The 16,900-nt window shown below is 26.9% G+C and overlaps 1 protein-coding gene across 1 annotated transcript in view; it reads left to right on the top strand.

Annotated features, from left to right (window-relative positions):
• The window catches only part of LOC150084456 (solute carrier family 35 member F3-like), a 415,319-nt gene extending 398,675 nt beyond the window's left edge, over nucleotides 1–16,644 (top strand). The window contains exon 7 of the mRNA XM_090375235.1: nucleotides 16,290–16,644. Coding sequence (XP_090231361.1) covers nucleotides 16,290–16,525 — 236 coding nt within the window. The 3' untranslated portion in view covers nucleotides 16,526–16,644. The remainder of the gene's footprint in view (nucleotides 1–16,289) is intronic.
• Nucleotides 16,645–16,900: the final 256 nt, after the last annotated feature.

Raw genomic sequence — 16,900 nt, forward strand, 5'->3', positions numbered from 1 at the left:
CAAAAATCTATAACAATAGCACAGTTTATATGCAACAGTAACTAACAATATCTCAGTTTATATACAAGGATAACGTGGTTTATATTCAACAATCTCTAACAATAATGTGGTTTATATACCACAATCTGTAACAATATCACGGTTTATATTCAATGGTAACTAACAATATCACGGTTTATATTCAATGGTAACTAACAATATCACGGTTTATATTCAATGGTAACTAACAATATCATGGTTTATATTCAATGGTATCTAACAATATCATGGTATAAATGCAACAATAACTAACAATATCTCCGTTTATATACAACAACTATAACTAACAATATCTCGGTTTATATGCAACAATCTATAACTAACAATATCACGGTTTACATGCAAAAAACTTTAACCAACAACGTCAGTTTATATACAACACTAAATAAGATTATGGTATAATTTCAAAAAGAACTAACAATATCATAGTTTTTATACAACAATCTATAAGAGTATCACTGTTTATATGCAATAACTATAACAATATCACGGTTTATATACAACAATCTATAACAATATCACGGTTTATATGCAACAGTAACTAACAATATCTCAGTTTATATACAAGGAAAACTAATAATATCACGGTTTATATGCAACAGTAACTAACAATATCTCAGTTTATATACAAGGAAAACTAATAATATCACGGTTTATATACAACAATAACTAACAATATCATGGTTTATATGCAAAAATCTATAACAGTATCACAGTTTATATGCAACAATCTATAACTAACAATATCAAAGTTTACATGCAACAAACAATCTATATGCAACAATCGAACAACGTCAGTTTATATACAGCAGTAAATAATAATATTATTGTATAATTTCAAGAATAACTAACAATATCATTGTTTACATACAACAATAACTAACAATATCATGGATTATATTCAACACTAAAAGTATCAAGGTTTATATACAACAATAAGAAAAAATATCACGATTTATATTGAACAATATATAACAATATCACGGTTTATATGCAACAGTAACTAACAATATCATGGTATAAATGCGACAATAACTAACAATATCTCAATTTATATACAAGGTATAACTAACAATATCATCATTTATATACAACAATAACCAACAATATCATAGTTATATGCAACAATCAATCACTAAAACATCAGTTTATATGCAACAATCAATATCTAAAACATCAGTTTATATACAACAGTACTGTTAGTAAATAATATTATGGTATAATTGCAAGAACAACTAACAATATCACGGTTTATATACAAAGGTAACTAACAATATCATGATATAAATGCAACAATAAATAATAATATCTGGGTTTATATACAAGGATCACTAACAATATCACGGTTTATATTCAACAATAACTACAATGTTATGGTTTATATACAAGAATAACTAAAAATATCATGGTTCCTATCTAATGGTCTATTTCTAAAAACATCAAATTACATAAAACAGTAAATAATAATATTATGGCATGATTCCAAGAATAACAGTAAATTTTATAATTTATATAGAACAATGACTAACAATATCACCATTTATGTGCAACAATCTATAACTAACTATATCAAGGGGTATATATTCAAAAATAACTAAAAATATCGCGATTTATATGCCACAATCTATAACAATATTGCGGTTTGCATGCAACAGTAACTAACAATATCCCGGTTTATATGCAACAGTACCTAATGATATCATGGTATAAATGCAAAAATAACTAACAATATCTCGATTTATATACAAGGATAACAAAACATATCTCCGTTTATATACAACGATAACTAACAATATCACAGTTTATATACAAGGATAACTAACAATATATCGGTTTATATGCAACAATCTATAATTTACAATAACTCGGTTTATAATCAACAAACAATAACTAACAATATCACAGTTTACATGCAATAATCTATAACTCATTTTTATATATATACAGTTTTATATATATACTGACATATGTCAGTATATATATAAAACTGTAAATAATATTATGGTATAATTTCAAGAATAACTAACAATATCATAGTTTTTATTCAACAATAACCAACAATATCACGGTTTATATGCAACAATCTTTAACAATATCACTGTTTTATGCAACAATCTATAACAATATCACAGTTTATAGGCTACAATCTATAACAATATCACGGTTTGTATACAACAATAACTAACAATATCACGAATTATATTCACCAATATATGCAACAATCTAACAAAGTCAGTTTATATACAACAGTAAATAATAATATTATTGTATAATTTCAAGAATAACTAACAAAATCAATTTTCAATATCTCGATTTATATACAACGATAACTAGCAAAATCACGGTTTATATACAATAATAACTAACTATATCTCAGTTTATATACAAGGATAACTAACAATATCTCAGTTTATATACAAGGATAACTAACAATATCTCAGTTTATATACAACGATAACTAACAATATCTCAGTATATATACAACGATAACTAACAATAGCTTGGTTTATATACAACGATATCTAACAATATCACGGTTTGTAAACAACAATCTATAACAATATCACAGTTTACATGCAACAATCTAACAAAGTCAGTTTATATACAAGAGGAAATAATATTATTGTATAATTTCAAGAATAACTAACAAAATCAATTTTCATACAAGAATAACTAACAATATCACGGTTTATATTGAATGGTAACTAACAATATCATGGTTTATATTCAGTGGTATCTATAATTATCATGGTATAAATGCGACAATAACTAACAATATCTCGATTTATATACAAGATTAATTAACAATATCTCGATTTATATACAACGATAACTAGCAAAATCACGGTTTATGTACAATAATGACTAACATTATCACGGTTTATATGCAAGGATAACTAACAATATCTCGGTTTATATACAACAATATCTAAAAATATCACGGTTTATTTTCTACAGTCTATATCTAACAACATCAGTTTATATAAAACAGTAAATAATAATATTAATGTATGAGTCCAAGAATAACTAACAATATCATAGTTTATATGGATCAATGTCTAACAATATCATCATTTATATGCACCAACCTATGATTAAGAATATCACGGTTTATATATAGCAGTAACTGACAGTATCACGGTTTATATACAATACTAACAATATTAAGGTTTATATTCAACAATATCTAAAAATATAACGATTTGTATGCCACAATCTCTAACAATATTGCGGTTTGTATGCAACAGTAACTAACAATATCCCGGTTTATATGAAACAGTAACTAACAATATCATGGTATGAATGCAAAAATAACTAATCATATCTCGATTTATATACAAGGATAACTAACAATATCACGGTTTACATGCAATAATCTATAACTAACAATGTCAGTATGTATATAAAACAGTAAAAAATATTATGGTATAAATTCAAGAATAACTAATGATATCATAGTTTTCATTCAACAATAACCAACAATATCACGGTTTATATGCAACAGTCTTTAACAATATCACTGTTTTTTGCAACAATATATAACAATATCACGGTTTGTGCAACAATCTATAACTATATCACGGTTTGTATACAACAATAACTAACAATATCACGATTTATATGCACCAATCTATAACAATAGCATGGTTTATATGCAAGAGTAACTAATAATATCTCAGTTTATATGCAACAGTAACTAACAATATCTCAGTTTATATACAAGGATAACTAACAATATCTAAGTTTATATACAACGATAACTAACAATATTACGGTTTATAAACAACCATCTATAACAATATCACAGTTTATATACAACAATCTATAACAATATCACGGTTTATATGCAACAATCTATATGCAACAATCTACCAAATCAGTTTATATATAACAGTAAATAATAATATTATTGTATAATCTCAAGAATAACTAACAGAATCAATTTTCATACAAGAATAACTAACAATATCACCTTTTATATTCAATGGTAACTAACAATATCATGGTATAAATGTGACAATAACTAACAATATCTCGATTTATATACAACGATAACTAGCAAAATCACGGTTTATATACAATAATAACTAACAATATCACAGTTTATATGCAAGGATAACTAACAATATCTCCGTTTATATACAACAATATCTAAAAATATCACGGTTTATTTCAACAGTCTATATCTAACAATATCAGTTTATAGGAAACAGTAAATAATAATATTAATGTATGATTCCAAGAATAACTTACAATATCATAGTTTATATGGAACAATTACTAACAATATCACCATTTATATGCAACAACCTATGACTAAGAATATCACGGTTTATATATAACAATAACTAACAATATCACGGCATATATACAATACTAACAATATCAAGGTTTATATACAACAATATCTAAAAATGTCACGATTTATATGCCACAATCTCTAACAATATTGCAGTTTGTATGCAACAGTAACTAACAATATCCCGGTTCATATGCAACAGTAACTAACTATATCATGATATGAATGCAACAATAACTAACAATATCTTGCCTTATATGCAAGGATAACTAACAATATCTCGGTTTATATACAATGATAACTAATAATATCACGGTTTATATACAACAATAAGTAACAATATCACGGTTTATATGCAACAATCTGTAACAATATCACAGTTCATATGCAACAATCTATAACTAACAATAGCTAACTATAACTATAAATAATTTTGATTATGTTCTAGTTATTACTGATAGTAGTACTATCCAAGACATTTTACTTTCGTTTAATAATATTCATTCTAGACTCAAATTTACATTGGAAAGGGAAGATACGGATACTAAGTCATTACACTTTCTAAATTTTACGCTTACCCGGGACTCGAACAAAATACAATTTAGCATCTATCGAAAACCCACAAACACCGGTATGCTTCTACATTATAAAAGCTACCACCCGTTCACCTAAAAAAGATCGATTATCTTTAATCAATTTCTAAATGCCTATATATATTCAACGACGGATTCTGCTTTGGACTCAGAAATACAAAGATTAACTAGCAGATTCTTGAACAGGGGTTATCCCATTAACACAATAAATCGAATTAGGGTACAAGTTAAGGATAGGATAAAAAATACTACACCAATCAACAATAGTAATATCAAAAAATACTTTATTTCTGTCCCATATGTTGAACAGTGGCACAAACAGCTTAACAGATTCTTTAAAGATACCGAATTTAAAATTATAGCTAGGCCTCTACGGAAGTTACACACTATACTGAACAATCGCTCGGTTCTTTCCGCGTTCGCAACACAAATTAATGATCTAGTATACAACATTTCTTGCGGTGATTGCGACTCGTCTTACCAGGGTTCGACGCGGTTTTCTCTTAATATTCGTGTAAATCAACACGAAGCCTCAGTTCGTGCTTCTCGTTCAGCAGCGGCAGAATTAGCCTTTCATGCCATTAACGAAAAACATACTTTTATATTTAACGAGGCCAAAATACTTAACGTTCAACGTAATTATATGCAACTATTAATTGCAGAAACCGTTGAAATTAAATTACACGAGAATTCTGTTAATGTTCGGCGGCCATATTTGATCTCCGATGCGTGGACCTTCACACGCATGCGCGAAGACATATAATCACTATTTAAGTTGCAGGTTTAGCCTGATTCGGTAATTTTCATTCCTGTGATCACGACAGTCAGTCGAAAAGCATTGTCAGCTTTAGGAAGGAAAATCGTTTTGAATATTTTCGTTAGATTCTTTTAATTGCGTTAATTTGAATTTTAATTGTTTTGAATTGATTTTGAATTGTGTTAAATTGATTATTTAATTATTTATATTTTACTTTAATTATTTAATTATTTATATTTTACTTTAATTATTCAATTATTTATATTTTACTTTAATGTACCCGTCAGTTGTCGATTTTTTCGTTTTTTCCGTTTTAATTTCTGGAGGGTATCATACGGAAGTGTTCCACGTACTATATTGAGGTATACTCCTCTTATTAATTTACTAATACAAGAATAACTAAAAATGTCTCGGTTTATATACAAGAATAACTAAAAATGTCTCGTTTATATACAACGATAACTAACAATATCTCGATTTATATACAAGGATTACTAACAATATCTCAGTTTATATACAACGATAACTAAAAATATCACTGTTTATGTACAACAATCTATAACACTATCACAGTTTATATGCAACAAACAATCTATATACAACATTCTAACAAAGTCAGTTTATATACAACAGAAATAATAATATTATTGCATAATTTCAAGAATAACTAACAAAATAAGTTTTCGTACAAGAATAACTAACAATATCACCATTTATATTCAATGGTAACTAACAAAATCATGGTTTATTTTCAATGGCAATTAACAATATCATGGTATAAATGCAACAATATCTAACAATATCTCGATTTATATAAAAGGATAACTAACAATATCTCAGTTTACATACAACGATAACTAGCAAAATCACAGTTTATATAAAAAAATAACTAGCAAAATCATGGTTTATATAAAAAAATAACTAAAACTATCACGGTTTATATACAAGGATAACTAACAATATCTCGGTTTACATGCAACAATCTATAACCAACAACGTCAGTTTTTATACAACAATCTATAACAATATCACGGTTTATATGCAATAACCTATAACAGTATCACGGTTTATATGCAATAACTATAACAATATCACGATTTATATGCACCAATCTATAACAATACCACGGGTTATATGCAACAGAAACTAACAATATCATGATATAAATGCAACAATAACCAACAATATCTCTGTTTATATACAAGGATAACTCTGTTTATATACAATATCACGGTAACTAACAAAATCATGGTTTATTTTCAATGGCAATTAACAATATCATGGTATAAATGCAACAATATCTAACAATATCTCGATTTATATAAAAGGATAACTAACAATATCTCAGTTCACATACAACGATAACTACCAAAATCACGGTTTATATAAAAAAATAACTAGCAAAATCATAGTTTATATAAAAAAATAACTAAAACTATCACGGTTTATATACAAGGATAACTAACAATATCTCGGTTTACATGCAACAATCTATAACCAACAACGTCAGTTTTTATACAACAATCTATAACAATATCATGGTTTATATGCAATAACCTATAACAGTATCACGGTTTATATGCAATAACTATAACAATATCACGATTTATATGCACCAATCTATAACAATACCACGGGTTATATGCAACAGAAACTAACAATATCATGATATAAATGCAACAATAACCAACAATATCTCTGTTTATATACAAGGATAACTCTGTTTATATACAATATCACGGTTTATATTCAACAATAACCAACAATATTACAGTTTATATAAAACAATAACTAAAAATATTACGGTTTATATCCAACGGTCTATTTCTAAAAACATCAGTTTACATAAAACAGTAAATAATATTATGGTAAGATTCCAAGAATAATTGACAATATCATAAGTTATATGGAACAATGACTAACAATATCACCATTTATGTGCAACAATCTATAACTAATTATATCCAGGTTTATATACAAAAATAACTAAAAATATCGCGATTTATATGCCACAATCTATAACAATTTTGCGGTTTGCATGCAACAGTAACTAACAATATCCCAGTTTACATGCAACAGTAACTAACAATATCATGGTATAAATGTAAAAGTAACTAACAATATCTCGATTTATATACAAGGATAACTAACAATATCTCGGTTTATATATAAGGATAACTAACAATATCATGGTTTATATTCAAGGATAACTAACAATATATCGGTTTATATGCAACAATCCATTATTAACAATATCTATATACAAAATGATATTTTTATTTTGTATATAGATATTGTTAATATCTATACACAAAATATAGATATTGATATTGTCTTGGTTTATATTCAACAAACAATAACTAACAATATCATGGTATACATGCAACAATCTATAAATAACAATGTCAGTTTATATACAACAGTAAATAATATTATGGTATAATTTCAAGAATAACCAACAATATCACGGTTTATACAAAACAATCTACAACAATATCACTGTTTATATACAACTCTAACAATATCATGAATTTTATGCAACAATCTATAACAATAGCACGGTTTATATGCAACAGTAATTAACAATATCTCAGTTTATATACAAGGATAACTAACAATATCTCAGTTTATATACAACGATAAATAACAATATCTCGGTTTATATACAATGATAACTAACAATATCACGGTTTATGTACAACGATAACTAACAATTACGGTTTATATAAAACAATCTATAACAATATCACGGTTTATATGCAACAATCTATAACAATATCATGGTTTATATGCAACAATCTATAACAATATCACAGTTTATATGCAACAGTCTTTAACAATATCCGGTTTATATGCAACAATCCATAACAATATCACGGTTTATATTCAAGGGTAACTAACAGTATCACGGTTTATATTCAATGGTAACTAACAATGTCATGGTTTATATTAAATGGTATCTAACAATATCATGGTATAAATGCAACAATAACTAACAATATCTCTATTTATATACAAGGATAACTAACAATATCTCGATTTATATACAAGGATAACTAACAATATCTCGGTTTATATACAATTATCTAGAAATAACAATATCTCAGTTTACATGCAACAATCTATAACTAACAACGTCAGTTTATATACAACAATAAAAAATATTATGGTAAAATTTCAAGAATAATTAACAATATAATAGATTTTATACAACAATCTATAACAATGTCAAGGATTATATGCAACAATCTATAACAATATCACGGTTTATATGCAACAAAGTATAATAATATCACGGTTTATATGCAACAATCTATAACAACATCAAGATTTGTATGCAACAATCTATAAGAATATCACGGTTTATATGCAACAGTAACTAACAATATCTCAGTTTATATTCAAGGATAACTAACAATATCAGGTATAAATGCAAGAGTAACTAACAATATCAGGTATAAATGCAAGAGTAACTAACAATATCACGGTTTATATGCAACAATCTATAAAAATATCACAGTTTATATGCAACAATCTATAACTAACAATATCACGGTTTATATGCAAAAATCTATAAAAATATCACAGTTTATATGCAACAATCTATAACTAACAATGTCACGGTTTACAGGCAACAAACAATCTATATGCAACAATCCAAAAACGTCAATTTATATATAACAGTAAATAATATTATTGTATAATTTCAAGAATAACCAACAATATCATAGTTTACATACACCAATAACTAATAATATCACGGTTTATATTCAACAATAACTAACAATATCATGGTATGAATGCGACAATAACTAACAATACCTCGGTTTATATACAAGGAGAACTAACAATATCATAATTTATATACAACAGTAACTAACAATATCATAGTTTATATGCAAACATCAATAATTAAAACATCAGTTTATATACAACAGTATTGTTAGTAAATAATATTATGGTATAATTACAAAAATAACTAACAATATCACAGTTTATATCCAACGGTAACTAACAATATCAGGATATAAATGCAACAATAACTAACAATATCTCGGTTTATATGCAACCATCAGTATCTAAAAATATCTCGGTTTATATGCAATATTCAATAACTAACCATATCACGGTTTACATGCAACAATCTATAACCTATAACGTAAGTTTATATACAACAGTAAATAATATTATGGTATAATTTCAAGAACAACTAACAATATCATAGTTTTTATACAACAATCTATAACAATATCACGGTTTATATGCAAAAATCTATAACAATATCACTTTTTATATACAACACTACCTAACAATATCTCAGTTTATATACAAGGATAGCTAACAATATCTCAGTTTATATACAAGGATAGATAACAATATCTCGGTTTATATACAATGATAGCTAACAATATCTCGGTTTATATACAATGATAGCTAACAATATCTCGGTTTATATACAATGATAACTAACAATATCTCGGTTTATATACAATGATAACTAACAATATCACAGTTTATATGCAACAATATCTAACAATTTCACAGTTTATAAGCAACAATCAATAACAATATCACAGTTTATATGCAACAATTTTTAACTAACAATATCATGGTTTACATGCAACAAACATCTATATGCAACAATCTAACAATGTCAGTTTATATACAACAGTAAATAATAATATTATTGTATAATTTCAAGAATAACTAACAATAACATAGATTAAATACAACCATAACTAACAATATAAAGGTTTATATACAACAATAACTAAAAATATCACGATTTATATGCAACGATACATAACAATATCACGTTTATATGCAACAGTAACTAACAATGTCATGGTATAAATGGGACAATAACTAACGATATCTCAGTTTATATACAAGGTATAACTAACAATATCATAATTTATATACAACAATATCTAACAATATCATAGTTAATATGCAACAATCAATCACTAAAACATCAGTTTATATGCAACAATCAATATCTAAAACATCAATTTATATACAACAGTATTGTTATTAAATAATATTATGGTATATTTGCAAGACGAACTAACAATATCACGGATTATATGCAAAAGTAACTAACAATATCATGATATAAATGCAGCAATAACTAATAATATCTCTGTTTATATACAAGGATCACTAACAATATTACGGTTTATATTCAACAATAACTATCAATATTACGGTTTATATACAAGAATAACTAAAAATATCATGGTTCATATCTAGCGGTCTATTTCTAAAAACATCAAATTATATAAAACAGTAAATAATAATATTATGGTATGTTCCAAGAAAAACAGTAAATTTTATAGTTTATATGGAACAATGACTAAGAGTATCACCATTTACGTGCAACAATCTATAACTATCTATATCAAGGTTTATATACAAAAATAAATAACAATATCGCGATTTATATGCCACAATCTATAACAATATTGCGGTTTGCATGCAACAGTAACTAACAATATCCCGGTTTATATGCAACAGTACCTAACAATATCATGGTATGAATGCAAAAATAACTAACAATATCTGGATTTATATACAAGGATAACTAAAAATGTCTCAGTTTATATACGATAACTAACAATATCTCGATTTATATACAAGGATTACTAAAATATCTCCATTTATATACAACGATAACTAACAATATCACGGTTTATATACAAGGATAACTAACAATATATCGGTTTATATGCAACAATCTCTAATTAACAATAACTCGGTTTATATTCAACAAACAGTAACTAACAATATCACGGTTTACATGCAATAATCTGTAACTAACAATGTCAGTATATATATAAAACAGTAAATGATATTATGGTATAATTTCAAGAATAACTAACAATATCATAATTTTTATTCAACAATAACCAACAATATCACGGTTTATATGCAACAGGCTTTAACAATATCACTGCTTTATGCAACAATCTATAACAATATCACGGTTTATAGGCAACAATCTATAACAATATCACGGTTTGTATACAACAATAACTAACAATATCACGATTTATATGCACCAATGTATAACAATAGCGCGGTTTATATGCAACAGTAACTAACAATATCTCAGTTTATATACAAGGATAACTATCAATATCTCAGTTTATATACAACGATAACTAAGAATATCTTGGTTTATATACAACGATAACTAACAATATCACGGTTTATAAACAACAAGCTATAACAATATCATAGCTTATATACAACAATCTCTAACAATATCACGGTTTATATGCAACAAACAATCGAAATGCAACAATCTAACAAAGTCTGTTTATATACAACAGTAAATAATAATATTATTGTATAATTTCAAGAATAACTAACAGAATGAATTTTCATCCAAGAATAACTAACAATATCACCTTTTATATTCAATGGTAACTAACAATATCATGGTATAAATGCGACAATAACTAACAATATCTCGATTTATATACAAGGATAACTAACAATATCTCGATGTATATACTACGATAACTAGCAAAATCACGGTTTATATTCAATAATAATCAACAATATCACGGTTTATATGCAAGGATAACTAACAATATCTCGGTTTATATACAACAATATCTAAAAATATCACGGTTTATTTCCAACAGTCTATATCTAACAACATCAGTTTATAAAAAACAGTAAATAATAATATTAATGTATGATTCCAAGAATAACTAACAATATCATAGTTTATATGGAACAATGACTAACAATATCACCATTTATATGCAACAACCTATGACTAAGAATATCACTGTTTATATATAACAATAACTAACAATATCATGGTTTATGTACAATACTAACAATATCAAGGTTTATATACAACAGTATTTAAAAATATCACGATTTATATGCCACAATCTCTAACAATATTGCGGTTTGTATGCAACAGTAACTAACAATATCCCGGTTCATATGCAACAGTAACTAACAATATCATGGTATGAGTGCAACAATAACTAACAATATCCCGGTTTATATGCAACAGTAACTAACAATATCATGGTATGAGTGCAACAATAACTAACAATATCCCGGTTTATATGCAACAGTAACTAACAATATCATGGTATGAATGCAACAATAACTAACAATATCTTGAATTATATGCAAGGATAACTAACAAAATCACGGTTTATATACAACGATAACTAACAATATCACGGTTTATATGCAACAATCTGTAACAATATCACAGTTTATATGCAACAAACAATCTATATGCAACAATCTAACGTTAGTTTTAATACAACAGTAAATAATAATATTGTATAATTTCAAGAATAACTAACAATATCATAGTTTACATACAACTATAACTAACATATTCAACACTAAAAATATCAAAGTTTATATACAACAATAACTAAAAATATCACGATTTATATGCAACAATATATAATAATATCACGGTTTATATGCAACAGTAACTAACAACATCATGGTATAAATGCGACAATAACTAACAATATCTCGGTTTATATAGAAGATATAACAATATCATAATTTATATACAACAATAACTAACAATATCACAGTTTATATGCAATAATCAATAACTAAAACATCAGTTTATATGCAACAATCAATAACTAAAACATCTGTTTGTATACAACAGTATTGTTAATAAATAATAATAAGGTATTATTGCAAGAATAACTAACAATATCACGGTTTATATGCAACCATAACTAACAATATCATGATATAAATGCAACAATAACCAACAATATCTCTGTTTATATACAAGGATAACTCTGTTTATATACAATATCACGGCTTATATTCAACTATATCCAACAATATTACAGTTTATATACAAGAAAACTAAAAATATTATAGTTTATATCCAACGGTCTATTTCTGAAAACATCAGTTTACATAAAATCGTAAATAATAATAATATGGTATGATTCCAAGAAAAACAGTAAATTTTATAGTTTATATGGAACAATGACTAACAGTATCACCATTTATGTGCAACAATCTATAACTAATATATCAAGGTTTATATACAAAAATAACTAAAAATATCGCGATTTATATGCCACAATCTATAACAATATTGCGGTTTGCATGCAACAGTAACTAACAATATCCCAGTTTGCATGCAACAGTAACTAACAATATCCCAGTTTATATGCAACAGTAACTAACAATATCGTGGTATAAATGTAAAAGTAACTAACAATATCTTGATTTATATACAAGGATAACTAACAATATCTCGGTTTATATATAACGATAATTAACAATATCACGGTTTATATACAAGGATAACTAACAATATCTAGGTTTATATGCAACAATCTATAACTAACAATATATCGGTTTATATGCAACAATCCATTATTAACAATATCTATATACAAAATGTTATTTTTATTTTGTGTATAGATATTGTTAATATCTATATACAAAATATAGATATTGATATTGTCTTGGTTTATATTCAACAAACAATAACTAACAATATCACGGTATACATGCAACAATCTATAACTAACAATATCAGTTTATATACAACAGTAAATAATATTATGGTATAATTTCAAGAATAACCAACAATATCCCGGTTTATATGCAACAATCTACAACAATATCACAGTTTATATACAACTCTAACAATATCATGAATTTTATGCAACATTCTATAACAATAGCACGGTTTATATGCAACAGTAACTAACAATATCTCAGATTATATACAAGGATAACTAACAATATCTCAGTTTATGTACAACGATAAATAACAATATCTCGGTTTATATACAATGATAACTAACAATATCACGGTTTATATACAACGATAACTAACAATATCACGGTTTATATAAAACAATCTATAACAATATCACGGTTTATATGCAACAATCTATAACAATATCACGGTTTATATTCAACAATCTATAACAATATTCCGGTTTATATACAACAATCTATAACAATATCACGGTTTATATTCAATGGTAACTAACAATATCACGGTTTGTATTCAATGGTAACTAACAATATCATGCTTTATATTCAATGGTGTCTAACAATACCATGGTATAAATGCAAAAATAACTAACAATATCTCGATTTATATACAAGGATAATAAAAATGTCTCGGTTTATATACAAGGATAACTAACAATATCTCGGTTTATATGCAACAATCTATTTCTAAAAACATCAGTTTATATTCAAGAGTAAATAATAATATTATGGTATGATTGCAAGAATAACTAATAATATGATGATTTATGTGCAACCATCTATAACCAAGAATACCACGGTTTATATACAACAATAACTAACAATATCACGGTTTATATACAACAATAACTAAAAATATCATGGTTTTTTTACAACAATAACTAAAAATATCACGATTTTTATGTCACAATCTATAACAATATTGCGGTTTATATGCAACAGTAACTAACAATATCACGGTTTATATGCAACAGTAACTAACAATATCACGGTTTATATGCAACAGTAACTACAATATCATGGTATAAATGCAACAATATCTCTGTTTACATACAATGATAACTAACAATAACACGTATTATATATATCAATAACAATATCATGATTTATATGCAACAAACTGTAACTAACATTATTACAGTTTATATACAACAATAACTAACAATATTATTGTTTATATGCAGCAATTTGTAACTAACAATATTACGGTTTATGACATAGAGTAAAAAAATATGTGGAGGTCCGAAAGTCTCGAAACTTTATTAGACAGTTGGACAGACAACTTGGGTAGTCGAGACTCGCTAATTATCGTAAAATCGGAGAAATGCTAATTTGTAATTTTTCCTTGTTGAGAATCTGCATTCTCATTGTGGATTTAAAATAAACTTTTTGATTTTTTGAAATGGGTAGTATAGGTTATTTTCGGAAAGTTTAAAGGAATATTATTAAATTTCTGAATATTATATATTTTATTTTAAGGCAGAAGAATACTCTTACCTAGGGTTTTCTTCAGGGTCGGCTGCACCCGGGCGAGGTGTAATTCCGAAGGTGTTGAAATTGCAATTAAATGGAAGGAGGATGAAGGAAAGAGTATTCTTCTGCCTTAAAATAAAATAGATAATATTCTTAAATTTAATATTCCTTTAAAATTTCCAAAAATAGCCTACACTACCCTTTTCAAAAAATCCACAAAGTTTATTTTAAATCCATAATGAGATTGCAGATCCTCTACAAGGAAAAATTACAATAAATTAATAGAATTTGTCCGATTTTACGATAATTAGCGGGTCTCAACTACTCAAGTTGTCTGTCCATCTATTACGGGTTATATGAAACAGATATACATTTTTGTAAATAAAAACAAGCACCGCTGTGGAAATCGTCTCTATCCTACAGGTAATGGTGCGAAACTCTTTGGAAGACAATATGCACCTATGTCTCATCTAACATTGCTCACCAAAATGTATTTTATCTTGTATTTTTGTAGTAAACCATTTTTTAATAGTTATTAGTGTGAACAGTGTGGTCTCCATGGAAATACTAAATTGAAACATTCTAATTCTTTCAGTCCTGGACGTGTATCTGTACGGAGTGGTGTTTGCTGGTATGAAACTCGCCGGAATTTTGCTCATTATGATGGGATTTTTACTGGTCCTCCTGCCCGAGAACTGGCCGGACTACTTGACCTTGTTGCTGCGTTGGAGGAGAAACAAGTACGCCAAAGACAACCAGCTCAACAACCAACAGGACATAAGGGCGGCCAATCGCTCCCGACTTCGAACAGAAAGTGGAAGAGTAAAATAAAGAATTTTAAAACGCAAACTGTTATTCATTTGTACACGGATGCAACTCTCCCGGGTTTGTGTATCTGCTGGCGAAATTACTCGCGAGGCAAGCGGCACCTGAGAGGATCAACAGGCAACGGACGCACGTTCCTCGTGGTTTGTGCTGCCATCTTTCGTCAATACGTCGAAATATATCGTATTATTTTTCAAATGGGATTATTTTAAATATTTTTAAGAGCTGCTTAAGGGGGGAAAATAAAACATTAAAGTAAAATAGCGTGCATTCGATAAAAAAAAAGAAGATAAAAATGCCGAAATAATTTTACAGCAAATAAAAGTGCCAGAGACAATTTTTTTCACATTTTCTGAATTTCAAGCGAGCCTTTCTTTACGA

This window comes from Mastigoproctus giganteus, chromosome 6 (genome assembly GCF_048544385.1).
Source record: "Mastigoproctus giganteus isolate SK-2022 chromosome 6, ASM4854438v1, whole genome shotgun sequence".
Classification (NCBI taxonomy): Eukaryota; Metazoa; Arthropoda; class Arachnida; order Uropygi; family Thelyphonidae; genus Mastigoproctus; species Mastigoproctus giganteus.